Here is a 26,991-nt window from a genome sequence, read left to right on the forward strand (position 1 = left end):
GCGATGCTGTGCCTCTAAAAGCCGAAGGTAATGTGTACAGATAGGCGAGCGCATAATGGGGCATTTGTGGGCGGCGGGGCATTTTTGGCTTGCTGACTCTAGCAGCAAGGTAATTAATTCCTTCTGCCTGCTCATAATAGAGCTGTCCAGTTGAGATTACTATATTACCGAATTCAGTACCGGTCTGCTTGCCCATAAGGACATGATTGATTCATGCATTCATTTTTGTGACTCCATCATTTGCTTCCCCCAGTCATTAATTTTACTCTTTTCTTTTGAAACTGCTTGCATATGGTTCTCCAGCAAATCATTCTTGGTCACTTTCTTCCTCTACATCATAGGCAGCCTGCTATCTGCTGAACTGTGTGCTTTTGGTCTCTTTCCAGGGTTGTTTGCTGATAAAACAAATTTAGAAAGACTCGTTAGCAATAGCAACATTTTTCTTTACTTGGAATATTGACCAGAGTCACAGAAATAATGGCTGCTTCGCTGTACTGAAGAACACATTGGCAGCAATGTAGTATATCTGAGGAACGTTGTTGTTGACTGACTGTAGCATGAGCCTAGGAATTGGAACATGTTCTTTGCACTTTTATGCTATGTGACCCTGAGCATTTAATTTAACCTCATTTTACAGATGGGGAATTCAGTAAAATGAGCATAATCTATTACATATTAACTTGAAGTCTTTTTAAGATGTTTGGATGAAAATGGCTGTGCTCATTGCTCAGTATGATGATTATTTTATTATTTTGTCTATATTACTCATTTTCTTCTGTTAGCCTAACATTTATTGCAAAGAGTCGGATAGATATTTTTCCACTATGAAGCCAGCAGAAAGTACAAGACTTATAGATTCCAAGACAGTAATTAAAAAAAAAAGTTCTGAATGAATGGCGTGAAAAGTTACTCCCCTTCCCTACCTCTGTTCCTCCCATTAACTTAATTTTAATGCACCAAGAGTGTTGAGGTGGATGTACTTTCATATTTATTGTTGGCCTTTACATAGGCTATTAACCAGGTTATAACAACTGGTTTCTTTCATACCAATAGTGTGCTTGTATTTATTAAATATTTTCCTTTTATTTTAGGTCCCAAATCTAATCCCGGTTCTGATGTTTAAGTTAGGAAGACCACTGGAGCCTTTTTTGTACCGGGATATTTTGTATACTTTGCCCGCTCTGGGTGTACACAAGGTTAGTATGACTAGAAATTGTACTTCCATACGAAAATTATTTTTTAATAAAGTGAATATTGTATTAAATAAGTAGCTACATTGAGTGAACGTAGACATGGATATGCAAAACTTGCTTAAACTGTAAATGATTTATGAGCTTCTACATAACTTGTTATTTAATATTTATGATGGGAATACGCCATTAGTTTTAAGCGATGACTTATGCATTGCACTTTATCTGTAATATTAATATATTTAATGAAAATGTCCTGAAAGTCATTAAGCAACAAAATTTGTTGGAAATGACTCTCACTTTCTTTTTGATGCTGTAGCGACCTTTTTGCAATTTGACACAAATGAAGCAATCTCCTTGTTCAGGGAGGCATTTATTTTTAAGTTTTATTAATTTTGTGTTAAAATAATAAATGCATGGTAAAAAAATCTCTTTTTAGGTCTGCATAGCTCAGATTCTACATGTGATACAGGTGCTGGGGAGCACACCAAAGCTTAGGCCTATTACCTTGCGCCTGATGACATCTTTATGGGAGAAACAGGTTAGAAAAAATCTGTGATGTTTTGGAGATTACCCATACTAATAAAGGGTTCTTTCACTGTTCACCTTATCAGTTTGGGTGCTTAATGCTATGTTGCTGTGGCTCAGAGCCTTCACACTGTTAGCCAGCCTGTAAACTTAAAGGATTCACCCTGCCTTCTGCCAGCCCTGTTACTTCTTCTAAGCTGACCTCAGCTGCTCTTCTGGTCCCAAGTCCCCTTTAGTTTATCTACCTTTAGGTCTAAACCACCATCAATGTGCCAAATGAACTGATAACTCAGGCAGGTTTCACTCTTTGATAACCAGTGCAGAGAATTCCAGTTGTCTGGTGGTTTAGACCTAAACGTAGGTAAATTTAAGGAGACTTGGGACCAGAAGAACAGTTGAGATGTCTCCACCTTTCTGGGTAATCCATTCAAGTGCTTCACTGCCCTCCTAATGAAATAGTTCTTTTCTAATATCCAACTTAGACCTCCTTTACTGTAACCTGAAACCATTGCTTCTTCTGTCATCTCTCACCAATGAGCACAGCTTCTCTCCATCCTCTTTGAGATCGCTCTTCAGGTAGTTGAAGGCTGCTGTCAAATCCCCTGTCACTCTTCTGTTCCATAGACTAAGCTCAAATTACTCAGCCTCTTGTCATAAGTTAGGTGGAGGAATCATAAGGACAAATTCAGAACTTTACATATAACGTTGCTATATATGAATTCTATTATGGTATCACTGACGAGCAAGTTACTAGCTTTCAATTTATACACCCCAAAGGCATATCAGATATATGGATTATTACAGGAGTGGCTAGGGTATGGATACAGAAACACGTAGACCTTTCTTGTCTCAAGCCTCACCAAGATAAAGTGCAGTGGCTATTGTTTTACATGCTTCCCTTGGCTAGGGAAGGTACATCATTTTGTTTGATTAATTATGCTAGTACCTAATTACTAGCAGGGGAAAGCAAATTGTGTCAGTGATGCATTTATTAATTCTGATGTATTGAACAACATGTGCAGTTAATCTTTTGTGGAGCCTGTTCTGCTTCCCTTTGAGTCTTGGAATGAAATTACGAGATTTTATTTCTGAAATATATGTTTATACTAGTTTGCATAATGCATTGAAAATATCAGTAAGATGAATCATTTTCATTTAGTTGCTTTTTCGTTTGCAGGGGGAAAATGTAGATTCTGTGTAAAGAAACCACTTAAAACATAGCACAGTATTTTTTTTCCATTGGTGAACCAATATGCAGTGTGATTTGCAGTGTAAATGTTCCTTTAGAAGCTGTGTAAATACTTTGGCAGCATAAAATCATGTCTTTCACTTTTAGAAACTTAATTATTTTAAAATTGTATTTTTAGTCATTATTTTAAAAATTTTAAAAAACAAATCTTGCTTCTAGGATCGTGTGTACCCAGAACTGCAGAAGTTCATGGCAATGTCCGATGTGCCTTCTTTGTCCATTGGGAAGGATATTCAGTGGGAAAAGGTGATAGCTAAAGCTGCTTCCATCAGAGATATATGCAGGCAGAGGTAAGAAAGTGTGTTGATTATCCAATTTAGAGAAAGTGCAGGGTATTTAAAGGAAAGCTGTGTTGGTCACTTCTCATAAGTCTGTTACTTAATTATGAGACATCTGGTTTTTAGCAAACATTTTCTTATGCAAAACAAAGCAGTCCTGTAGCACCTTAGAGGCTAACAATATTATTTATTAGGTGATGAGTTTTCATCCTCTCAATCATATTCCAGATGTGAAGACATCAGTCTTTCCCATGGAAACTAATTATGTAATAAATAATATTGTTAGTCTTTAAGATGCTACAGGACTGCTTTCTTTGTTTTGTGAAGATACAGACTAACAAGGCTACCTTTCTGAGACTTTTTTCTTAGGCAGTACTTCAGAAGCCAGTAAGTGCCCTCTGTATAGAATAGAATGTGACTTGAAAGACTGATAGGAAGCACATATATATTTAAACAAAATACACTGCTTCAGGACAGAACTTAACAATGAATTGTGCTTACACAGATTTTTCTGTGTGACATGAGGTTTATGAAAAATTTATTTTGAATCCACAATGGAAGTGCCAGACTCAGACTACTAGATTCATCTGTGTGCTTTGTTTAGTATGTAGACACAGAACCACTGCTGAAAAGTGGTCCTAACTATGAAAATGAGCCATGTAGCTAGTTGACACCCCGAGCTGTCCTCTCAGATCTCAGGGGTTATGACTACACTGTATGCTAAGATTAGGCTTAATCTCAAGTTTGACACAGGCTCCCCTTCCATCCACACATACATCAGTTTGACTCACTGAATTTACTCTAAGGACCATCATTCTGCATTTTGTCAATGAGTGGACAAAGTTACAATCCTAACATCCTGTTAATGGGAGGGGTAGCTCTGTTTAGTCTGTATCTGCAAAAACAACCACTAGTGATCTGGGTATGGTGAAGCGGCTTGGCTATCATATAGGAGCTTAATTATCCTTCCCCTGCTTGTTCTAGGTTGCAAAAAGAGAGATTAGTCTGCTTAGAATAAGAAATATTCATAAGGAGTGAATGCTAACTCAATGTGAGCGCAAGACCAGTCGTTACAATGCACTGCTCAGTGGTGCCATGATGCCGAATAACTTCCCAGTGGCTTGGTGTGGATGGATGTTCTATCAAGGAGCTCAGAATAAAGCAGGCCTCCCCAGAAACCTTGTGAGAAGAATTAAAGGAGTATTTGGCCGAGAGCTTTATGGAGGTGTGCAAGGAGGATTGGCACTCTGTCCCCAGATATGTTACGAAGTTGTTGTGGGGGGTCCCTGAACTGTGTAGGTGCAGCACCTGCACAGATCTCGCCCTATTGCCTTAACCCACTTGCAGCATTATTAAAAATGAGAACCCGCCACAAGTGCCCTCCTGGCCATCAGAGTTGGGCTGTGAAACCTCCTGGGAGGAGGGGATGAGATCCAATATTACAATAAGCTGTCATTTAGATCAACAGCTCCATTTGTCTGCTATCCATTGTCTTTGACTTCTTTCTCTTCCACATCCTCTGTGTCCTCCTGGCTGTTGCCAGATTATTCGTGAGGAATCTTGTCGCAGGTATCCACAGACTGTTTTATGGTATGCCTGCCTTTGCTCCTTTATTTTCACACGGCACTGCTAGGCATCCCTGGTGTACCGTTTTTCCTCCAGGCCCTGTGAGATCATGGCATATAAGTTTTTGTGTTTCTTTTGCTGCTTCATAGTTTTCCCAATACAGAGTCATCCCCTACACAGCAATGAGGTCCTGGATCTCCTGTATGCTTCCTGCTGAAGCTCCTCTGTGATCCTGAGAATTCATGGCTAAATGTGCTGCTGAAGTGTGCTGCCTGCTGCATTCGCCATGCTGGACAAACAGAAAATGACATTCATATCTTCCTGGGCTGCTTCCTCCACACTTAGAGAGGTCAAGAATGTCAAATTCACAGGGCTGCATCTGCACTACCCCAAGATCAGCCATGCAAGGTCAAATTTGGCATTACTTGTCATGAAAAGTAGGAGTACAAAAGTCGGCCTTAGGAGCCCCTAAAATTGATGTAATTAATCCTGTAGTTGGGACTGATTGCTTACAATTTCAGCCTAAGTCACCCACATGAGAATTAAGCTCTTAGGCTATGTCTGTTGGCAGATGTGACTGTTGGAAAGGATTTTATGGCAACATTTCTGTCAACAAATTGCATCTGCACTTAAAAGTAGATCAAAAGAGCAATCACTCTGTCAACAGAGAGTAGACTGGCTGCCTGCCCCTCTCTTGACGGAGCGGCTGACCGGAAGCTGTGCAAACCGGGCTGCCCAGTGAACCAGAAGCCTTGTCTGTTGACAAAAGGTGCTGGAGCATCTACCCAGCTGTTTGGTTGACAGGAAGCTGTTGAGAAAGGTGCTATTCCTGAACATGGAGAGGTATAATGCTGCCAGCAGATGTGCCGAGTTTTGTTGACAGACTGTCGACAAAGTACATTTTGTGTGTCGATGCTCCACAGATTTTTCCGACAAAAGCCCAGTCGTGCTCGAAAAATCCCCTTGTGTTTATGTAGCCTGAGTGTAGACCAAGCCTTAGAGTTGAAAAGGAAGTGGTCCTGTGATGAAGAATATGTTGTTGCAAATATTTCTCTACAAGTGAGGAATTTTTGTGAGGTGAAACTGAAATTTAAGAAGTACTCTGCCTTTGTGCAATATTGTTTTCCACTAGGCCATATCAACATGGAGCTGATATGTTGGCTGCAATTTCCCAGATAGTGAATGAATGCACAAAACCTGATCAAGCCACACCAGCTGCTTTAGTGTTACAAGGTCTTCATGCACTTTGCCAAGCTGAGGTAAGGTTGGTTTGGATTGTCCTATTTTGAGTACTGTTAGCATTTCCTGTTTTCATATTTCTCTTTCTAGTATGTATTGCAACCTTTTCTTTCTAGCGAGTGTTGCTATAGAATAATACCATGTTTCCTTCTACTAAATTAAACTTTTGTCTTTACTTATTAATTAATTACTCCCTGGAAAATTTAATCTGTTACCATGATGCTATGATATTCTTCCCATATGAGGCCAGGAATCTTATGTCACTTTGCAGCTCTTCTAACAGGCAGATGTCCCCACAGGTATTTCTCGTTCAGAATTTAGGTATGTCTTGGTGCATAGTCCTGATTGGTTATGAAGTGTACACAATCTACTATTTTTGTTACCCTGTGTCTGACAGTGGTCTGTTTGATTGTCTTATTCACTTGTCTTTTTTATGTTATTCACTTGTTATGAATGTTCTTTTGTGCTGAGGCTGTCGGTTCCTATGTATTTCTGTTAAGTCTAGCACAATGGAACCCTGATCTTTTTGAAGACTCTAAGCACTGCCATAATATGTACATATGAAATAATAATGTCATCAGCATACAATTTAGTTAATAAAGACCTTTTATAAAACAACAGACTCCAGACGGTTGCTAAGTACCAACATCTGAGTCAGGAAAACTATTACTGAGTTTTCTTTTAAAGTGAGATAGCATTCTTTTTCACCCAATGAATACATTTTCAACATTATACACAATTAACAATTTAAAAAGCTTTCCCCTTAGTGAAACCTTTGAATCCTATTTTTTTTTATGGTTTGGAGGTGGGAGCTATTAATACTCCTGGGCCATGCAGGATAGCAACTCTCAAAACAAAGCTGTGACTGTCTTTGAGAAGTAACAGAGAGAGAGCTGTGTTAGTCTGTATTCTAACAAAACAAAAAAAGCTGTCATGTAGCACTGGAAAGACTAACAGAATAATTGTGTTAGTCTTTAAAGTGCTACATGACTGCTTTTTTGTTTAGTCTGTGAGAAGTGAAACATGGAGATATCCTCATCTCATAGAGCTGGAAGGGACCTTGAGAGGTCATAGAGTCCAGTTCCCTGCACTCACAGCACAGCCTATCACCATCCCTGACAGTTTTTTTTAAACTCTTACCTGTCCCAGACCCGTGACAGGCCTCCTCAAGGATGGAACTCACAATCCTGGGTTTACAAGGATAATGCTCTAACCACTGACCTATCCCTGCCCCCCCACCCCCCAAAAAAAACAAAAACAAATATATCAAATCAAAGCTGTTCCAGACCCTGGAAAGGCCCCCCTCAAGGACTGAGCTCTTAACCTTCTGTTTACAAGGTCAGCGCTCTAAAATCACTGAGCTATCCCTCCTCCCACCATCTACTCTATACAGGCTGTCCCAAAGACGCAGCTTTGGGAAGCAGAAAGCACTCTTGATGATATGCCACTGGTGGGAAAGGCCAAGATACCACCAGGTACTTGAAAGTGAATGCATTGTTTTCCTGGAAGTAAGTAAACATTGTATGACAAATTAAAATGTTTCTTTGACTGCTGTTCTAATTTTGCCTCAGTCCTGACGCTTAAGTTACACTACCACTTACGTTGGATGAATTTATATTACTCAGTGGTGTGAAGAGGCCCCCTCCCACAAGCGACAGAAGTTTTATCGACCTGTGCACTGGTATGGACAGTGCTATGTTGTCTGGAGAACTTTAGCTGCTTGCTGAGGTGGATTAAGTTGGGAAACATTTTCCTGTCTTTTGTGTAGCCATGGTGGGCCTTTGTTACATCAGCTTCATACGTTGGGAACCAGGTGTGCTATGACATTATTCTGTGTCTTGGGCTTCTCAGAGAGAATTTTTCTATGGGTAAGTGGTATGGATAACTAATTTTTGGAACAAGGGTAAAACCATTTTTTTGCCAGGTAGTACTTAAATGTAAGTCTCCATGATAAGAACTTGAGGTTCGGTGTATTTTGGTGGCTAGTGGGAGCTACTTGGTTCTTTGCTCATTTTGCCACTGTAACTTTGAGTAAGAGGCTTCATCTGTTTGTGCCCCAACTTCTCCATCTGTTTGTGCCTCAACTTCTCTATCTGTAGTCATGAGATAAATGTTGATTGTGACCTGTCCTCTGCACCCCTGTGGGAGATTTATGACACACTCAGAATCTGCTGACTTAATCTGCACTTGATCACAGTGTATGTAGGCTTTTAGCAAAAGTTATCATTGAGTCCTTAAGAAAGTAGGCTTATGTTTAACAATGTTTACAAAGAATTTTGAGATATTTGAGTGGAAAGTTCCTGTGTAAGTAAAATTTTAATAAAACTTTCTGTAGCACTAATATTTTGGGATAAAAAGTATGGCAAAATAGTTTTCATTTGAGCTTGAGATGATATTTGTTTGGTACACTATGCGTACAGAGACTGTCTCACTGTACTTTTTTTTTTAACATAGCTCTGGAGCATTGAGTTTGCATGTGAGGGATTTAACGAAGATGGTTAAATCTTCCTCTTCGCTCTTGTGTAACAGAGACCTTTAAATGAAAGTGCAGTATGCCTTGACTTGCATGTCAGAACTGTAAAATATACAAAGTAGTACTTGCCAGGCAGCATATATTAATTCTGAGCAAATCTGTTGTGTTTTTTGCTAGCATGATTTCAAGAGAAGCCAACATACCTTCTGTGAGACCATCCTGGTTTCTAATAGATTTCATGTGTAAAAGGGCTTTGTGCAGGCCAAAAAAGATTCAAGGATGAAAATGCTAAACATAGTTTTAAAAAACTAAACTCTTCTGGAAGTGGTTTCTCACTGTTTGTTCCATGATTCCACACTAACCTGTCTTTGACCAAACAAAGGACCTGGCAAACTGCAGCAGCATAGTGAAGTCAAAATTATACAGATGACAAATTATGCTGACCAATGAATTTGATTGTTAGTGGAAATTACGATGGACAGTCTTACAACAATGTGAAGTAGTAACTTGTCTATTAAAACTAAGATTAAGCATTTTTACACTTCTTACATCGAGAAACTAAGCTTGTGGTTGGAATTTTTTTCACTTTGGGTTCACATTTTTCTTGTCCTTTATTGACTCCTGTTGCTTCATCACAACCACTCAGTTTTTCTTCTTAGCTTTATGTTCCCAACTGCATGAGGCTTGTATCACTAACATTTTAGTTATGTTCTGCTGCTTCAGCCAGGAGTACAGATGCCATTCCTTAACTGTCTAGAATGATTGCTTGCTACTGAGAGATACAAAGTGCTTTCTTTTCCTTACCCAATTTCAGTCTTCCAGGGCAGTGTGCTTTCCTCCCCAGAAATCCCCTCACTCTCAGAATGAATGAGCAAGGGTGTGGGAGTGAACATCACAGTAGCATGGAGAACTTTTGTTTAATCCTGTTGGTGGGAATATTCACTATCAGGGACCTTCTTGAAACGTTAAAGTTGTGCTTGACAACCCCCATTCTGTTTGTCTGCTTCTCCTGCTATGTCTCTGCTTTGTGCAAGGTCACTACCTCCTTTTTTCTTTTTTTCCCCCCAACTCACATACCCAAAAGTATGTAAAACTATAATTACTGCAGTCGCAGAGTCAAGCACTTGAACATGAACAATTATCTGAATTAAGTTAGCATGGCCAAACTTAATTCATCTTTGTTTTGTGTGTACAATATGTTAGTTTCAAATTAATGTTCATAGTCCCCCCTCAACCATTCCTGGCTCCCTACAGTTTTCGTTAAGGAGAGTCCCTTTCTTTTTATATATTTCCTGGCTTTTGCTCATATTGTCAAAACTCCTCAGAGTCTATGGTTCTGCCATTATCTTGCAAAAATCCTCAAGTGTTTGCCAGGCTATTATCTTTAGCTATTCTTTTCTTGTTTCTGGGTAACCATGGTTGGTGTACCAGGCCTGGTCTAACAGTGGGGAGAATAGTGGAATTCCATCCCAGAGTGGATAAAGCAATAAGACCAGAGATTGAGGGGTATGTTTGGAGAAACTTGAGGGTGTGAGGACAGAGATACCACTAACTCTCACACTTTTTGTTCTTGTAACCACATTTCTGATAAAAGTGCCAGCAGCCAGTTACGCTTTGTTTACACTATGCACCATTTAGCAACATGACTGTGTCACTAAAAGGCTGTCAGACAGCTGTTTTAGGCTCTCCTGATAACACAACACCTACCTGCATAGAGCTGTGTTGCCTTGTGTTCTCACCAGCATTTGTCATCTGCAAACTTTTGTGTGTGTGTGTGTGTGTGTGTGTGTGTGTGTGTGTGTGTGTTAGTTAAACACCTCTGAAACACAAAAGTTTGGTTGTTCAATTGCCAGTATAGATAAAGCCTAAATCTCCCCATTATTTGTTTTGGGAAGCAAATTTACCATCTTCTCTTCACCCACTTTCTTCCCCCAGTTTAGTACTGGAAATTAATTAAAATATGCACCCACACTAATGTCCCTTTCCTTGATCAGTAGTTGTAAATAACCAAAGGATTCTTTTTTAGCATATGTATTTCAAATGTTCCATCTAGCAGGCATTTTAAAACTAAAAAAGCAAGGACAAAACTGACTTGTCCACAAATCCTTACAGCCTATTAAATTATGAAGGTTGTTAATTTTTCAAGCTGGAAGTGGTCTGTCAGTCTAAACAAAAATAGAACCAATGAATCACAAAAACAAATGTACAAAGAACTTGCACCAAAAGCCTTAGATTAGTGGAGAGTCTGGATTTATGAACATGGTTTCTCTAATCGTCTACAATTCTGTTGTGGCAAAAATAATAGGTGCCTCGGCATCATGAAGAAAGTTCTTTCATCTCATTAAGTTCCTAGAGGGTGTTGTATTTTGAAAGAGAAGCTTTGTACAATTGAGCAATAACTATTCAGACACAGGGCATTTCCTGGGGATTCGTGACCGGCAGAGAGAGTTCACCTCAGGCTGTTTCACAGTCAGCTCTTCCTCCAGAAATGTACCATGCCGAGGTGGTTGTTGCTGTTACAACCATTTTATTTATTTGCTTTATAAAAACGAAGTGTTTGAGGAGCAGAGTACTTCTTCCATCTCTTCCTAACCACCATCATTTCTCACAAAACTACAGGGTAAATGCTTTTCAGTGGGGCAGCTGCTGTGTCAGACAATTGTAGAGAATTACTTCCTTGTGAAACTCAATCAGAATTTTAGATTTTAATTTTTTTTAGGATTATAAAAATAATTTATTATACAATTTGGGTGGCATAGCTGGAAGCCAGCAAATGGCTGACCAGGGTGCACAGCAATGTACCGTAAGGCTTTTTTAGTAGACTGATGTCTCTATTTTTCCAGAGATTTTTGTAATAGTGTGGTTAAACAAGGTTACTTTTTGAGATTCTTAGTTTATTTGGTGGTGTTTCACCTTCTAAAAATTCACTAGATTCTTTTGTTCAAACTGAAGTCTGAAGCAAGGAATATTTGTGCACAGAGAAAACCTATTATAAACTCTAGTTTGACTCAAAACAAAACAGTAATTTGTCTTAGGGATAGCCATGTTAGTTGCTGTGGCACCTTAGAGACTAACAAGTTTATTAGGTCATGAGCTTTTGTGGGCAAAAACCACTTCCTCAGATGAAAAATGGAGAGGAACCCTGGATTCTGTTTTTCCTCTTCATTTTTCATCAGAAGAAGTGGATTTTGCCCAGGAAAGCTCTTGATCTAACAATATTTGTTAGTCTCTAAGGTGCCACAGGATGGCTTCTTATTTGGAAGGCAGTAATTCTGTAAATTGTGATCTCTTCAAAGTTATTCCTCTTTTGTAGAAGCTGTGTGGCTCAATTTTGTAGAAGAACTTGCTTGTCACTGTTCTTTAGTTAAATACGGATACAACTCATACAGCCCTCTCAGTTATCTTTTTTGTTGTGTTTTTGTGCAGTGAAAAGTTTAGAACAGGAAAAAATGACTTCTTGTAAGTCCTAGAACTATGTGACCTATGGAAGCAGGCTATTTGAGGGGACATGCACGCAATACATCATGTGGAAAAGCATGCAATGTCTCGTCTTTTTTATCTTGTTTTATTGTGGGAGGAAGAAAAATCATTATTGTTGCAAGGATTATTTTTCAAGGCATATAAAACAGAATTCATATAAAATACCTACTGAACTAAATGTTGAAAGTCAGTTTTGGTATCCTGTCCATTTAGACTGTGACCTTACATGTTACAGTTTGTGAAATATAACTGTACTACATGAGCTTTGGAAATGGTATGAGTTGCCCGTTTTCCACTTCCCCTTGCCTTTTGAGTGCTAGATTTTCAAATGTGTTTACACAAGTGGCTTCTGTATTTTGGGGTACGTAATGGCAAAGTGGACAATTTTCATAGTTGAGCTGACATGATTAGCACAGTCAGCTCTTATCTTGGGAGCATCTGCCTTAGATTTTAAAACTTTGTTGTGGATGCTCTGTGTCAGAATGTAAAAACTCTTTTGGGCATTTGTGATTTTCTGGATATCTGTGAAGCTCTGAGGGACCTTTTTAGAGATGACATCAGACACTGGAAAGGTTTTAATTTTGTCAGTTAGCAAAGGAAGAGCTTTGCTCAATTGCTGCAAATCTTGGTAATCAGAACATTCTGAGCCGGAAAGAATATCATGACTCAGACTATGATGACAATTTGTGCAACCGTGCTATCTCAGTGACAAAAGAGGATTTATTAGATTTCTTTCTTTCTTTGGGTTGTCATGTTACTTTGAATTAAGAATGGTGTTTCAGTTTAGCACATTGTTCCAAATAGGATGCTCGTCAGAGGTGTGTAATACTTCAAGGTAGCTTTTTATCCTGTATTTGTCTGTCTTTTTGCCACTAAAGTAGTATTGGTCTTCTGATTCTTAAAAATGGGGATATAGGGTTGTCACTTCCACTCTACAGGTAGTGAAATTATGTTTTGGTAGCTGTCAACCTTAGTTAACATAAAAGCATATTCAGGGATATGCCTGCTACTAGAATAGACTAAATACACTTTCCTAAAAGTTCATCTTCACATTTTTTAAATTGTTCACCAAACTGTTCAGACACTGAAATAACTTAATTCAGCAATTACTTTTGATATCCAGCATGATCATTTTTCAGTATCAAATCACTAAATTGCATGTCTCAGTCCTTTTATAGAGTCCATTCATAAGTGTCATTAGTTCACTTTGTAGGATTCATGGATATTTGATTATCTCTGTTGGCTCAGTCTGCTGTTGCTTCGCTTTTAATTTTGTACACAACATTTAGTATGTCTGGTTACAGAAAAATGTAGACTTGCTGCTCTAGCATGTTTTTCCATACTTCTGACTTTGATTTAGCCCCATTCTGTACTGGTGGTGGTTGGTTGGTTGGTTTTCTGTTGTTTTGTTTTAGGCTTTGGTTGTAACTTCTGTCTTTTTAATCATATTTTCTATGTATTTTTCTAATGCCAGTCTATTGTGGTAGAGGATAAATGGCAATAATGAACCCAAGCAGAACAGTGCAGATATGATGACCCATCTTAAAGATGGAATTCCCTGAAGGGAGTTCTGTGAGGTTTTGTCAGATATTGCAGGGAAATAATTGAAGTTTTTATTAGAATACATTGTTCCCTGAGGAGGAAGAGGCTTGGGGAACCTGTAGATTATCACAGGGAAAACAGAAATTTAACATTAGTCATCACAGTAGAATTGACTGCCTGATTCAGTGACTTTGACTTAGTTCTTGTGTCTAGTCTTATGCCACTCACTCGGCATCTTGTTACTTTTTCTGAGGCTCAAGGTGCCATAATGGAACCCAATTGGGTTGACAGTCACACACATCTTTAAAAATGAGAATCATTTACCTGTAGGAAGTACAGATTGAATGGGATCAATCAATTATTCAGGGGTAATTGATCGTTACTATGCTATAATTAGAGTTTGTGTGTCCTTTATTCTCAAGATTTGTGTCTATGGCTCAAGTGCTCTGTTACCTCTTTCCTTGTGTTCTGGCTAAGCCTTGGTTTCATAAAATTGAAGTGGATATTTTAACAAGTCAGTGTCAAGCACGGTGTTTCTGATCTTATTATTTCCAAGTAACCGTTTTGATTATTGAATAAAATAGTATCTTCCCGAGTCTGCAGAGAATCTGAAACAGCAGCTCTTTAAACATATTAAGTCATTTTAGCAGACACATCAAGCTAATGTGTGTACTGTGTGGCACAAGTTTGAGATAGTTGGGAAGAAGGGGCTGAACCTAACTGTGTCTTGCATATATATTTGGAGGAGTAAAGTGCCAGAGTGAGTAGGTTTGGAAAGATCTTTGTTACCTAGTGTGAGCAGACCCGGGGGGCGGCGGCAGTGTATGTTTTCAGCAGCTGTACAGGGAAAGCTTCTGAAAGCTTACTTTTCTGCTAACCCTACAAGGTATATTAAGAATGTCATACTCTGCAGGTTTCCATTCTCCCATCTTCTTGATTTCCAGCAGATGATGAAATGTTGTTTTCAGGCACTGTTGCTTAACAGATTAAAGAGTAATTGTTGATTGAATTCAGACTGAAGTTGTCTGTGACAATTCAGCCTCCAAATCAGCAACAGTATCAAGTATATTAGAGTGAGAGGCACAGTGAGAATAGTAACAGCCTAAACTGTTTGTTTTCCTTTTAAGAGTCTGGCAGTAAAAACAACCACACTCTCAAACATGAATATAACAGAAGAGGGAAAGATATGCAGTATTCAGCACTTGCATTACTTACACTCCACTGGTGGAAAATCCTGCAATAGTTAAAATGATCAATATCTGATGCTTCCCAGGACATACTATAGCATAGAGGTGAGCAAACTTTCTACACTGTGCCTCACGTTTTGTCCCTGCAATAGCAGAGGCCCCGGGCCTCTCTCATGTAATCCAAACTGACAAAAATTTCAGTTGAGTTCATATGAAAAAAACCTTTTCAGCATATGTAAGAAAATAAGCATGTTATAATTAAAAACTTTATTAATCAGAATATAAATGTGAATACACATACATAAAATCAGTCACATTTCAACATTTTTAATTAGATGTGTGAGTCTGAGATCCAACAGCCAATTGTGCTGCACCCTCTTTAGGCAATTGTGTGCCCCTCCACCCCCTCCCAGTTTGCTCACCTCTACTATAGCAGACAGGTCAGGCAAAACCTTTTATAATGATACCATTTGTATTCCAGACATACTCATAATGGTTTCAGCTTTGAATTCTTATCTGTGCTTCTTTGCCCTGCTGATAGTGGGGGTTATGTGAGGTACAGGATATATATGAGGCCTGCTGTTTATATTTATAAAGAGATCTTTGCTATGAAGATTCTGAAAAAATTACTACACAAACCTAACTGATGTGAGCTATGTTTGTGTGTGCATATTGGAGAGAGACATCAAGAGTCTCTTGGGTTCAGTAGAACAGTGCCATCCTTCTCTCTTATGCCATTACTTTCAGTCTTCAAAGCACACTCTCTCTCTCTTTTTCTTATTTGTAAACTGCTATATCCACTGCACAAATGAAAAATTAGTGCATTTAGCTCTGACAAAATTACATAGCAATAGTACTTTCACTTCTAGGATGGCTTGCATCTAAAATTGCTTTATAAACATAGACTGTGAGGCTGGTAAGTATTACTTCATTTTGCAATTGGGAAAAACTGAAGCATGGAAAAATTGATTTGCTCTGCATCTGAAGAGAGAGAACCCATGAGCTTTCTAATTCCCAGACCTGTCCTTTACCCCACAAGATCATCCTTCCTCTTTTAACTGTAAATTTATATGCAAATTAGGTGCAGAACCTCCAGCTCCTGGCAAATCATCAACATAGGCCCTGGGTTTGCAACATGGAGTATAGTCTTTTAATTATGAAAGCAGTTTCCTGGGTCTTATTAGGAGAAGATCAGATAGCTTTGTTTTCATCACCCAAAGCTTTCATAAAATCCTTCCTTTGTTGGAATGAGGATCAGATGAAATTTAAAACAAAAAAACAAACAAACAAAAAAAAACCACAAACCCGAAAACAGCTCTCCTGAATTCCTAGAAGTAGCTTTGAATGTACTACAACAGTCATTGACAATTTTTTTTCAGGAACTGGTTTCCTTTCCCTGTAGGTACAAAATCAAAAAGCTTTTGTGAATCATCCAGGTAGAGATTTGTGACCTTCTTATTTAGAAAGTCTGTATTAATTGTCTTTTATGAAAGCTATGTGCTCGGATTGCTAACCAATTTGAATACTACACCTTTCTCATTCTTTCCTCTGATACATCATATAGTAGTATAAAATAAGTTTTATAAGCATGAGTTTGAGCATCTATTGACTGAACAGAGGTCTCCTTCTTGCAACTTCCTGAACAGACCAGTGGTCTAAAAGATGGGTGCATCATGTACCTTTCCAGACCAGCCTGTGTCAGTGTCTGTGAAATGCTCACAGTGAACCACAAACCTTTTCCGATTTAATGTATTCAGAGGCTAGGTGATCTGGTGCCAGCATTGGAATATGTATGCCATTGATTGCCCTTCGCAGTTAGGGAAGCCTATCTGTGAGAAGCCATCCACAATTTCACTCATATTGCCCAAAGTCTTGGTGGTTCAGAGTAGGATGCAATTGCTGGCCTTGCACACTTCAGTCAGAAGGAGATAATGGTTAACTTACACACTCCAGCTTATGAGTGACCCAACTGGTAACTGTCTGTCTTCTCTACTGTTGAGATAGCTCTCATTTTTGTGTCCTTGCACTGCAGGGTCAGGGTAAGCTCATCACACAGTCCCCATGCAATTGATTTTCCTTATCCAAAAGTTCTGCAGCCAGTGTTCATCATCCCAAACTTGTGTGGTGATGTGATCTCACCACTCAGTGCTTGTCTCTCAAGTCCATAAGTGGTGTTCCACCGTGGACGGTACCTCTGTGAATGCCACAAGACAGCTTGTGTCATAGCTTCTATAAATGGCAAGATCAGCATCTGACTCTGTATTGCCACTGTGTAGCTTAAGGAATAACTCAGCTGCCATCCAGGAAGTGTTAATGAGAGCTGCTAGCATTTTCTTCAACTTTTTGGCATCCATTCCCTAAGGCTGAGGTGGCAGAATGTAGAGTGCAAAAGCTATTGAAAGATGGTGCCAAATGTGTATGGAAGAACAGGGGTTGCTGGGATGCGAAGTGGTGCATCACAGGGCACTAGGACAGGACCCAGGATATGTCACACCTCCCACCCTTCCAACATCTCAGTGGCAAAAGATGAAGATGTGCTTTGTGGGATAGCTGACAAGAGTGCTCTGTTCTGAATGTCATTGCAAGTGCTGCAAGGGTAGTCACCAGTGTTCCCTCTAAACTGAGCTCTTAGGCCAGGAGAGATTCAAATGCTGCTCAGCTGCATAGAAGAGTGCTCACAGCATCCACGGTCAGCAGTATGCATTTCTAATGGCGGTGCACATCTGCACATTCTCGGTGCACGTAACAAAGTTTACTCTGCATGTGGATGGAAAAATTAGAGGGAATGGGCTACTGTAATGACAGCTGATAGTATGGACACACAACAGTGAATTAATTGCTGTGCTCTGTGAGCAGTGCTGTAACTGCCACCGCTTTACATCTATCAATGTATGTATAACCTTAATTCAGAAGTCATACCAACAAATCCCCACTTCATCACAACTTACATTTCTGAATCTAACTCTATTCTCAGAAATTTCTGTTTTTCTTTCTGCAGATATTAGATTGGGTCAGGATCCTTTTTGTTAAAGTGCTACCCACTCATTGTCTGTTGTTTGGCTTTCAGTGATTTCTGATCTTATTGTTGAAAGTGCTGACCCTCAAATCCAGGACTTGATGACTTTGTGAGGTCCCTTCCAGTTCTATGAGAGATGTATACGTGTAAGGTGCCCTATACTGCAAGCTGATGAAAGCTTTCAACTTGTATTCGCATTCAAATGGGTTGTGGGTACTTGTCATCTTGAGCATTGTCTGACCCCCAAGTTATGAACATGGTTTTCCATTTTTTTCCCCTATTCCTTACATTGTACAAAAGCCTGCAGTTTATCCTATTCATTTAACTGGGTTGGCAAATCACAAGATTTGGTGTTTCTGTGAAAGCCTCAGTAAACAGAATCAAGAGATTTCATAAGATCCTTTTTTTAACTGAAAGTTTCCAGTCCTGTTGGTTGTGGAGCAAAGTTTTTGAAAAAACTGAAGCAAGGGCATCTGAAGGACTCAAAGCCCAAACAGTGTATAACCTTCTTTTTCACCCCCAAGATTTATTTGGATTGCCTGACTCATGATTTTTGAAAGTTTGAAGATGGAAGTATTGTTGGTAGTGTTTCATAAAGCAGACTCAGTATTGCTTTTTAGGGTTCTGGTTACACTCTATTGCCCTGAAGTAAGTTGGTTTTGAGAAGTTTGTCTGTTTGGAAGTGGCATGTGACTCACAGAACCTTTTTTAACCCTCATTTTGCCTTGATACTTTAGGGTTTTAGCAGTATTTGTGTTTTCTTTCTGTCTCTTCAGCAAACTTCTCAAGGTCCAATTGTCTTTAGTTAGTGATTTAAAAGCATTCTGCACTGCAGAATTCCCATGTGCTTATTTTAAGCTACTTAAAACAAATGAAGCAGGGTGATAGTGACACATCTTACAGTTAGCTGATTCGTGGGCATAAGGATGGTGATCTCTTCCTGCTGATCCAGTGGGCTGTAGAAACCATAAGTGTTTTTAATTTTGCTCCATTGAAGTACCACATTTCAAACAGCTGTATCATCTGGAGAGATGTTCTTCACTGTGGTTACGTGATGTTGCTTAAGGCACTATAAGACTGTTAATAGATGAAGTCTTAACATGTTTGCCATATTTATGTGTCCTGCATTAATTCCTGCTCCAGAATACATCAGCAGAAGAGTGCTCAAATGAATATTCTGAAATTCAAGTTGTGACCTCCATTGTTAATGGTGTATTCATTTCCCTTGCAGGTGGTTTGTATTCGCTCAACGTGGAATGCACTCTCACCAAAATTGAGCTGTGATACACGTCCACTCATTTTAAAAACACTGAATGAATTTTTAGCCCTGGTTCCCTCATTAACAGTGAATACAAATGAATATGAGGTATGTGTCCTAAGCCTAAAGTCTGTGAGCCTCACATATGTCTATGCATTTAGAGGTGCTCCAAGTCAATATCCTGACTGATAATTAACTGTAGGTTTACATTTAAATAGCATTTCACATTTTCGAGGGACTTCACAAGCATTATCTACTTAATTCTGTGACGTGAGTAAGTAGATACCTCTTATCCTCTTAGCACTGCAGTGCTGGACAGAGTCTCTCTTCCTTCAGAAGCTTGGGCACCTCTCAGAAGCCTGGGCACATAGCGAAAGATGTTCTCTTCGTGGTTTTTTGCAGTGATATTTTCAGTTGCACCCCCGCCCCCACACACACACATGCTTTTTCCCCCAAGGTGACAAATTATTTTGGGGATAGTAGTCATTTCCTTTGGTAACCGAGTAACACAAGGAACATCTTTTGTCTCATGGCTGCTACCAACCAAGGAATGAATGAAGGGGTTGGGCCTTTTTCCAGATGCAAGTGTGCCTCTCAGCTCATCCTGATGTTTGTAGCAGGGCATGGGAAAGAACAGGATAGGCAAAGAGATCTACTGAGGTTTGATGGGGTGTGATATCAACAGGTTTTAGGCACAAATGCGGTAGCTGCACTAGAAATACCTCAGATCACTATGTTAATGTTGTTCTTTGAGTGATAGCTCGTGGGTATTCAAGTATGTGTGTGCATGGCCGTCAGAAGATTTTTCCTAACAGTACCCATTGGGTTGATTGTGGAGACCCCTGGAGTTGCATCTCTGTAACTGCGTTTATATACTCCCAGTCAGTTCCTTCTTTCCACAAGTGACAGTCATTGGAGCTTTTGACCTCTTGCTTTGCAAGTTGTTAATCTCCAGCATTGATAGTTCTTCATTGTTCTTTGGAGTATAGATTAGTTATTGTTCCTTCTCTTAGGGGAGGATTTCTCTCTTCATTTGTTTGTGCTCTTGGGATGTGCAATAGTCCTAAGGCTTCAAACAAGGTACCAAGTGAGGTAAACACATCTTTAGAGGAGATGCACATGCTGTCTGCAGTGCATGGGGAAAGGTCATGGGCAGGAGAAGTGCAGCATTTGTAGCCAAAGAACTAAAAGAGAGAAAAAACATGGCTTAAACGTTTCCTCAAGAAGTTGTCATTTAGGCCACAGCCCCAGGATCTTGGCCTGACCCCAGTGATACACACTGTACCATCCTTGGCACAGGAGGCTTCAGCACCCCACTCAGATGAGCGGAGGTGGGACCACTGGCACTACACACCAATATAGAAGACAGGCTTGTCCGGCTGGCATGGGTTTCATTCCCTGGTACCACGGCAGAAGAAGAGAGTTTACTTCGGTCATTCTCTCTCCAGGATGTGTAGGAAGGTCCTGGAGTCTGCCCAGAACAGGCCAGGCCCATCAGCCCCAGAACCACTGACTCTGGCACCCTGGGTGGGGCTGCTGAGTGTGGTATCAGTGGTAGTGGAAGAAGACTTGGGTCTTCCCTCCTGATACTGTCGAGGCCACTAAGGGACAAATTTACCCCACTGCGGTCCCTGTTGAAAGCCAGGTTGATTGTGCTCCCTCTGCTCCCAGACCTCCTAAGCAGGACTATGGCCAGCTGTGAGACCCGAACCTGGAATCACTCATTGTACAGCATGGAAGCTCCATGATTAAATCACCTTGAGCTGCAGTGTTTGGAATCAGCCAGGGAGATTTTACTGAGCAGTCATAAACCCTCTCCTTGGGCTACTTCCCTTGCAAAATGGAAGTCGTTCTCCCTTTGATGCCCCCCTAAGGGCATACAATCCACAGTAAACCACTGGCCCCTGCTCTTGGACTACCTCCTTCACCTGAAACACCAGGATCTGGCTGTGTCATCCATTAAGATCTACCTGGCTGCGATTTCAGTTTTCAACGAAAGTGTGGGGGCAAAATCCACCTGTGGGAATCCTTCGGTGAGTCATTTCCTCAAGGGATTGGACAGGCTTTACCCACACGTGCAGCACCTTATACTGATATGGGACTTGAATTTTGTCCTCTCTCAGCTCATGGTACCCCCATGTGGTCTTTGACTCTCTGTCCTGTCTCTGCTATCAAATGGCCTTCTTGGTTGCTATTATCTCCACCGGGCAGGTGTCAGTGTAGTGGGCCCTTACTTCGGAACCACCACATATGGTCTTTTATAAAGTTAAGGTGCAGCTGTGCCCGCTTCCCACATTCCTGTCAAAGGTGGTGTCATCATTCCATGTCATGCAGGACATTTTTCTCCCTGTCTTCTTCCCAAAGCTCTGTGACACTGACAGGGAAAGAGCATTGTACTCTTTGGGCATAGAGCATTCCTTGGCCTGTTATACCAAGCATACAAACCCATTCTGCAAATCTTTGCAGCTTTTCATCACTGTTGTGGAGTGCTTGAAGGGACCACCAGCGATGTGGTCCTCTGTGCCCACCTTTATGTTGCATTATGTCATTAACCCATAGGCATGGGGTGGTGATCTTTTTGGGAGAGCCAACCTACAGTCCGTTGTGCTGAGTTCCAGCACTTCCTGCACATGAATTCCTGGTAAGTCGCATGTTAGAATGCACATGAGCAATCACTCGAAGTAAAAATGGTTACTTGCCTTTTGTAACTGTTGTTTTTCAAGAAGTGTTGCTCATGTCCATTCCAGCCCCTCCTGCCTCCCCTTTGTCAGACTGTCTGGCAAGAAGGAACTGAGCGGGCATCAGGGGTATGTGTGGACATGGGTGGGTGGGTACAGTGGCAGATGCGTAGGATTCACAGCCAACCCCACAGGTATTGCTAGGGAAAATCTTGATGGCCATGCCTGTGACATGTGTGCGCGCACACTCGAACGAACACGAGCAACATGTCTTGAAGAACAACAATTACAAAAGGTAAGTAACCATTTTGTATACAGTTGTGTACCTCTGGCCATTCAAAACTTGCTAGTTCAGTCTACCTCGGAATAACGATGGGATTTCACCCTGGAGCTGTACTCCTGCTACAGCCCTGGGAAAATGGATGTTGGTAGTGGATATTTCTTGTCTCTAAGAGATGGCTCTCATCTCCTTTGCAGGAATATAATTCCAAGGCCGAGTGCCAGATTAAGTGTTTTGCCATTTTAATTTTCAACCATTCGACAGTATATGGAAAGCTACCTTTACTTTTGTAACTACTTAGCCTTCTTAACACAGCTTTTATCAGATCATTTCCTTTGCTTTTATCTTTCTCTGAATGCAGACTTAACTGTTATTATTTGGCAGTTTGCTGTACTGTTACTGTCATGTCTACACAATTAAATTTTCATCCCTTTGATAGCTGTTTAATTCTTTCTCTCCTACGTTTATTTTTCTTAGGTGGTGTTTTATTTTAACCACAGTTGGCAAGTGCTTAGAAAACTTTTCATCGTTTCTCCTACTTGGGCATATCTACTGTATTTGTCTTTGAGTTTGAGGTTGGAGTGGGTTTTATTTTTAATCATACTATTACTTTCATTTTTGATCACTTTTTTTCTTGCATTAACTAACTTTTCCATACCAGCAAACAAGGTTTCGCTCTACTCTGGTTCATTTAATCGGCTAAGAAATCCAAGAATAGGTGTGAAAATCCACCTGGAGTCTCCTGCAGTGCCATTGTTTGTTTGCTGAACTGTTTTTTCTTGTGCTCTCTTTCCCTTTCTGTGCTCTTCCACATTGACTTAAACAATCAGCACCCCAATCCTGCGAGCCCAGGTGCTAACTTAATTTGGGACTATGTATATTCTTAAAGTTCAGTGCACAGATAATTGTTTCTAGGACTGCTGCCTTTTTTTTTTTTTTTAAATAGGTTAGTTTTTACCACCTAACATACAGTATCTTGGTATTTTTACTGCATCCATCTTCATAGACCTAAATACCTCACTGTGAGAAATCTGTAATGCTGAATATACAGTAAATTTTCAATTGCTGATCATTCATTCCTTGTTTCACTTATTATTTATTGCATAATACTTATTGAAATAAAACCTGAATAACCTCCTTCTGCCTATCTGTAACTAAATGTTATTTTTTGTTAATCGTATAGAAGTTTAAAGCTCAAGTTGTCAGCTTGCTTTGGAGCCACACTCAGAGCAAGGTAAGAGAGGTGCCAGAAAATGTTATTGAAGCTGGGCATTGGGCACATGTTCAGGGTTCTCCTGGTCGCTCTTTAAAGATAGTGGCATCAGTGTTGTTTATTTTATGCAGTATTTTCTTGCCCATTAGTGCTGAGTTCTCTTTCTGAGCTTGGTGCTTATGAAGACAGACTGACAACTTTTGGGAATAATATTTTTTCTGTTTTTCTACCAGTACAGTGCAATCCAAACCAGTTGGAGAGTGGTCATATTGCCTGTGCTTCCACTATATGTCTAAGAGTTGGTTTGGTTGGGATCCTCTTTTATGGTGAAAGGACTTCCCCTTAAAAATAGACCCCTTTTCTGAGGCTGTCAAGAAGAGTACCAGTTTTAATAGTTGATATCTCCCAATTGTGCATTAGTGTATAAAGAAAATAACCAAATATATGAGTCTCAGGAGACTTTATCACATATAACACATTAAAAAAAGAGTTCAGAAATCAGCTGATAGTGGATAAACTCCCTTATTTCAGTGGATAGCAAAAGATTTGTCTCCACTATGCAGCAATTTATGTCTTCTCTGCTGTGAGATTTTATTTATTTATTTATTTTTTAGGATCCTACTGTAGCAATTTCAGCATATAAATCTCTGTCAAAATTTGGTCGTGAAGAACACACCATCCTTCATCTTCCTGAGCAGGTAGTCCTTTTGTATTTTAAAAAGTGTGTATGTGCCACTTCCTTAAAAATGAAGTGGGGAAGGAAAGAGCAAAATACTTGCTCACCCACGTGGAGTACCCAACAGCAGAATCATAAGCAAAATGACTCACCTTACAGTTGTACTTGGTTGCTTCTCTTCAGTAAAAATGACAGCTACCAGGAGAGTTCTGGAATAAGCCCCTGCCTGAGAGGGAGAATCTCAAGTGAACAGTTCAGCAATGCCTATGTGATCAGAGAGCAGGCAACTTTTATTACTTTGATGCATGAGTGGGGGAGGTTCCAGAGGAGGGTTTAAGTGTATGGGCTAATGAAATGGAGGGAGTCTCAGTCAAGGGGAGGGCCAGAGTTAACAAGGTCTGTTCAGTCAGGGAGGAAGTGGCCCATTATCAGCAGTTAATGTGGAGTTGTGAATATCAAGAGAGGAGAAATCAGGTCAATTCAGTCAGGGACGATGTGGCCCATTATCAGTAGCTAATGTGGAGGTGAGAACATGAAGAGCAGAGAAACTGTTTTTGTAATTGGGCAGCCACGTTCTCCGTGACTGAACAGACCTTGTCAATTCTGGCCTTCCCCGTGATGGAGACTCCCTTCTTTTTCATAAGCCCATATATTTAAACCCTCCTCTGGAACCCCCACTCATGCATCTGATGAAGTGGGTCTTTGGCCCCTTCCTGGAAGTACTGCAATACCAAGTCGATGTGTGGAGTGGATGGAGCAAGCTCCTATTCCAGCTCCCACGATAGCTTATGCTCCAAAATATCTGTTAGTCTATAAGGTGCCACAGAACTATTTCTTTTTTTTTTTTTTTTGAAGATACAGACTAACTCGGCTGCTACTCTGATGCTTTTATTACTTTATCAATTAGTCAGTGGGGCTACTCAGTTGAGAGAGGGTCCTGGAGTTGTATCTTTCGTTATTCGGAGAGTGTTTGGGATCAGGCTTTGAGTTTTAGGTAAGTAGTTAAAGACAAACTCTGTTGGATGTTGTATCTCAAAGTAATAATCCCCTGAGGTTATGCTTAATGCCTCAGTTTTTGAGACAAACTTGCTTCTTGTTAAGAAAATCATGTCTTCCTCATACACTTACACATAAGAGGAGTACATAGAGAGTCTCCATGTAAGGTAATTTCTTTTTGAGTGTAGGTGGTAATGGGCAATCACTGCTGCTGTATGGTTCATATAACTGCTTCTGTGGGCTTTGATTTCCTACAGTATTACATAATTGGCTCCATATGGCTCTATGGCTGTATAGTGTAAAAAGAGCTCATAGTTGATGGAAACTTTGTGAAGAAATGTACAGTGAACACTTGAAGAGTTCTTTGTAAGCTCAAATGTTGCCTCTCTTGCAGAAGTTGGTCCAATGAAAGAGATTGCCACATCCATTTTATCTCAGGGCTATTCTGCACTACCTCTCACCATTGTACACTGTCCAGTGAAGGTGTGATATATCAATTGCAGAACACTTTACTGTTGGTATAAATAGTTGATCTCACTGAGATTCAGAAGCTGTGTTGGTAGGAGAGCATCTCCTTCTGAGAAGGCATGGTCTGGACATTGGTTTAAGTTGATGTAATCACAGTAAGCTCTATTTTAACTGTGTAGGAAGTCCTAGACCACCCGGCCCTTGGCCTAGGGCGGTGGGCAACCAAAGAGGGGTTGCAACACCGGCCCGCGCTCAGTTGGGGCGGTCAGCAGTTCCCAGTGCAATACAATACAGGCCCCAGCCCCTCAGTCCAGGGCGGGGCAGCAGTTCAAAGTAGCAATACGAGCTCAGCCCAGCCCTCAGTCCAGGGCGGGGCAGCAGTTCAAAGTAGCAGTACAAGCCCAGCCCTCAGTTTGGGGCGGGGCACCAGCACAAGGGCTTAAGCACAGGCCCAGTGCGGGCTGGCTCTGTCAAGGAGGGGGTAGGGGGTCGCAGGCCCTCCCACTCCACTGCGACCCGGCCCGGGGCCCTGGGGTCACTCACACACGACCACGGCAGTGGGGATCCAGGCCGCAACACACTGCCATGGGTTCAGGAGTGTCGTTCCCCGGGCCACTTCCTACCTCTACCTCTGCTGGCGGAAGGTCCCAGTCCATCTGGTCGGGGTCCCTCCAGGTCATCCACCTTCGGGGGCTCCGGCCAGTCGTCCATCTCAATGTCATTGGGGTAGTCGGGCGGCGGTAGCACGGGGGACCCGCGGCGATCCTGGGCCTGAGGGCTGCAGCGGTCCGCTGGGGCTTCTTCCCAGGCGGGGGGTCTCCGCTGGCGTGAGGGCCCTGGCAGGTCTGGGAAGTCCGGGTAGTCCTCCTTGGGCATCTGGATTTGGGGTTGTTGGGAGCCGCTGGGGGCTTGCTCCTCTGGCCTGGCCGGGCGGCGACAGGCCCTCTGCCCTGGGCGTCGGGGAGCTCGGGCAGGCGCGTCCTCCCTGCCCAGAGGCCCAGCCTTTAAGGAGCCCTGAGCCCCGCCCTGGGCTCTTCTAGCCCTGGGCTCCGCCCTCTGAGGGGCGGGGCTCTGGCCTTCTGGCTCCGGACCCGCCCACCAGGGCCTCTGCGCATCCTCCTCCGCCTCTGAGTTGGCAGAGGGCCATACCAACTCACTACAAACTGGCATTCTATTATCTGGAGTTCTCAAATAACCAGTTATTTGAGAATAACCAGTTCTCAAATAACTTTTATTTTAAGTTAAAGTAAATTTTAGTTAACGCTTTTCATATGTATTGTTAAAGTAAGTACAAATACAGCAAATACAGTATAAGTTTGCAGTTTACAATACTACAGTTGTTGGTAAATAAAGCACTCTGCCTACATTTTTGATGGTTTATTAATATCTAATCTTGGTTTTTCTTTAGTGTTATGCATTGCTAGATATGCCTCTCTATCATACAGAATATTTGAGCATCTGTCAACCTTCCTGTCCTGGGGCTGCTGGATATGAAAGGGTTTCCTGTATGTCACAAATGAAAAGAGAATGCATTTTATCACAAGAGAAGCAGAATAAAAATTAGGAACAAATCTCTAAATGTTAGTGCAATAATAAATCTCAGTGTGCTGGTACATAACATAAATTGGTCCTGATGTAGTTGCTGTAAAAATGTAGATGATTAGTAGGTTTATT

The 26,991-nt window shown here is 40.9% G+C and overlaps 1 protein-coding gene across 1 annotated transcript in view; it reads left to right on the forward strand.

Annotated features, from left to right (window-relative positions):
* The window catches only part of FOCAD (focadhesin), a 165,944-nt gene that overhangs the window by 61,354 nt on the left and 77,599 nt on the right, over positions 1–26,991 (forward strand). Inside the window, exons 12-18 of the mRNA XM_074994977.1 lie at positions 1,092–1,196; positions 1,630–1,731; positions 3,127–3,257; positions 5,944–6,070; positions 18,980–19,114; positions 23,148–23,198; positions 23,792–23,875. Coding sequence (XP_074851078.1) covers positions 1,092–1,196; positions 1,630–1,731; positions 3,127–3,257; positions 5,944–6,070; positions 18,980–19,114; positions 23,148–23,198; positions 23,792–23,875 — 735 coding nt within the window. The remainder of the gene's footprint in view (positions 1–1,091; positions 1,197–1,629; positions 1,732–3,126; positions 3,258–5,943; positions 6,071–18,979; positions 19,115–23,147; positions 23,199–23,791; positions 23,876–26,991) is intronic.

Source organism: Carettochelys insculpta, chromosome 5, assembly GCF_033958435.1.
Source record: "Carettochelys insculpta isolate YL-2023 chromosome 5, ASM3395843v1, whole genome shotgun sequence".
Lineage (NCBI taxonomy): Eukaryota > Metazoa > Chordata > Testudines > Carettochelyidae > Carettochelys > Carettochelys insculpta.